The 2,668-nt window shown below is 41.4% G+C and overlaps 1 protein-coding gene across 1 annotated transcript in view; it reads right to left on the bottom strand.

The window, feature by feature from the left end:
- Positions 1 to 1,336: 1,336 nt before the first annotated feature.
- Positions 1,337 to 2,668, bottom strand: part of nkx6-1 (NK6 homeobox 1) — a 3,017-nt gene continuing 1,685 nt past the window's right edge. The window contains exons 2-3 of the mRNA XM_015393028.1: positions 2,422 to 2,594; positions 1,337 to 2,236 (exon numbers count right to left, since the gene is read on the bottom strand). Coding sequence (XP_015248514.1) covers positions 1,991 to 2,236; positions 2,422 to 2,594 — 419 coding nt within the window. The 3' untranslated portion in view covers positions 1,337 to 1,990. The remainder of the gene's footprint in view (positions 2,237 to 2,421; positions 2,595 to 2,668) is intronic.

Here is a 2,668-nt window from a genome sequence, read left to right as displayed (position 1 = left end):
TCCTCAGATCAGACTTTAAAACCAGCGGAGCGGGAAATCAGAACCGTTTGGACCAAAGAACCGCTTTCTGGCTCTTTTTCTGAACGGTACCAGCCGGTGAACCTCGGCAGCAGCAGGGCCCCAGAGGGCCCCATGGACCCCCAGAGGGCCCCTGCGCTGGAACCGAACCACTGAGGGGGCGGGAAGTCCAGCGGCTCAGATCCCGGTTCGGTAGAAATGTGCTGCTGGGTCTGACCCGGTTCACTGGTTCTGACCCGGTTCACTGGGTCTGACCCGGTTCACTGGTTCTGATCCGGTTCAGTCTGCAGCAGAACTCAGGTCCAGAGAACAGGGCGGAAGCAGGTAGTTTTCTGGCGGGTCAGGCGGAGCTCCGAACCTCTGGACTGAAAGTGGACCGGGTCAGAACCGCTTCAGGGCGAGGAAGAGGATGGAGAGGACAGGAGGAAGGTCAGACTGACCAATGAGGAGGCAGAATTATTATTATTATTATTATTATTATTATTATTATTATTATTATTCCTGTAATGATATCATTATTATTGTTTATATTATAATTAATATTTTGCTTCCACACTGTTTACATTTTATCACTGCTGCGCTTTAAGAAAATGGAAATGCCATTTTATAAACTCTGTTCATACAAAATGAAAATAAAAGTTGTCTAAGTGTTATTATTCTACATAAAAATTATTATTATTAAATGTTTTTATTATGAACTTAAATGAAGATCTGTTTAATAATAATTAGAATAAACGTGTCTGATAAGAGACACATTTATGGATCCAAAAGGTTTTTTTTTTCTTTAAAGCGTCTCAATTTTAATGGATTTTACTTCATGAATAATAATAATAATAATCAATAATAATAATTGTATCAATATTTAAGCGATCAGTCATTTAAGATCCAGTCAAAAGTAAATATTTGCTTTTCAGGGAAACAAAATCAACAATTAGAGAAAAAACGGTGAAAATAGAGGAGCGCGAAAAGCTGAAGCTTCGAGGCCGAACAGGCATGTAACATGAAACATGTTATATGTTACATGTCACATGTAACATGTAATTTCAGACATGTTACATGTAACATGTGTATCTGGTCATCTTTGCTCTCCTTCCTCAGCTGATGTGTTTTTGTTCTTAACCTTCCAAATCAAATTTGTTTCATTTTAATTTATTTATTATTTCTTATCGTTTTTTAATTACTTGTTGGAATAAATACATTTTTTTTCTGCCTTCAATCTAAAACTATTTGAAACATCAAACCTTTTTATTATTATTACTTTGAGACATTTGGCTTTTATTTCGGTTCATAAAATTTGTTGGAGATCAGAGGAAAAGCGGCCGAATTATATTTTATGCATTAAAAAGCATCAGAATATTTTCCATAAATGGGATCAAGAGTTGATCATTTTTATCTGAATTGTTAAAATAAAAAAGCATGAAGCAGAAAGGGAAAAGTTTTCCTGATATTTTTCTCCTGGCAGGTTCGGAAGCTGCAGCTCCAATCAAACCACATCCTCCTCTAGAATAAAGAACCGTTTAAAATGAGCGGAAGAAAAGTTTCTTCTCTCGCGAGACTTTAATAAATAACAGGCTGGTTCCGATTGTTCCGATTGGTCCAACGTTGGTTTGGATTAAAAGTGTTTTTATTAAATAAAAGTGCTTTACATGAAGCCGCGGCGGGCCGCTCCCACAGGGATGTGTCATTTATCGGACAGCTCATGAGGCGTTCAGGGACAGGCGGAAACAGATGGAAATAAAAGGGCTGGTCTGGGAGCAGCATCTCTGTACAAAACAAGCCGAAAATCAAATGAAATAAAGAAAGTAGAGATAAATGAATCCTTTTCTAAGATCAGACTGTATTTACAGCTAAAGTCTCCTCGGTGGAAAGGCCAGTCCTCCCTCCGCCTCCAGGAAAACAAGCAGCTTCGCTCCAAAGTGAACCCAATCCATGAGGTCCTGGTTCCCTCCGCGGGATTAGGCCTGAGTCCGGATTAAGAGCTGTCGTTTTCAGACGTGTGCATGAGCAGCGCGGAGGCCGGCTTGTGTTTCTTCAGCAGCTGTGTGATCTTCTCGTCGTCAGAGTTCGGGTCCAGAGGTTTGTTGTAGTCCTCGTCCTCCTCCTCGTTGTCCGAAGTGCCTTTGAGCCTCTCGGTCTCTGAGTCCTGCTTCTTCTTGGCTGAGGCCATCTCCGCCGCGTGCTTCTTCCTCCACTTGGTCCTCCGGTTCTGGAACCACACCTGGACACAATCACACAGTTATGAGGGCTCCATCATTTCACTGATTGGATCAATTATTTAACGAAATACATTTATAAAATGCATCTATTCAGTTATCAAAGGGAATAATCCATCCTAAAATAAAATCTACCCATTTTAAATGGGTGACCGGATGCAGGCATGTTTGTGTTACTGCAGGGACTGACCTTCACCTGGCTCTCGGTCATCCCCAGAGAGTAGGCCAGCCGCGCTCTCTCCGGTCCGGCCAGATATTTGGTTTGTTCAAAAGTCTTTTCCAGCGCAAAGATCTGCTGTCCGGAGAAAGTGGGCCGAGTGTGCTTCCTTTTCCCATCTTTGTCCAACAGAACCGAGTTCTGATCTGCAACACATTCACCACATTATTACCACATTATTACCACATTATTACCACATTATTACCACATTATTACCACA

This window comes from Cyprinodon variegatus, unplaced genomic scaffold (genome assembly GCF_000732505.1).
Source record: "Cyprinodon variegatus isolate N-32 unplaced genomic scaffold, C_variegatus-1.0 Scaffold621, whole genome shotgun sequence".
Taxonomy (NCBI): domain Eukaryota; kingdom Metazoa; phylum Chordata; class Actinopteri; order Cyprinodontiformes; family Cyprinodontidae; genus Cyprinodon; species Cyprinodon variegatus.
Note: the sequence above shows the minus strand (reverse complement) of the source record. Positions and strands in the feature narration are given on the sequence as shown.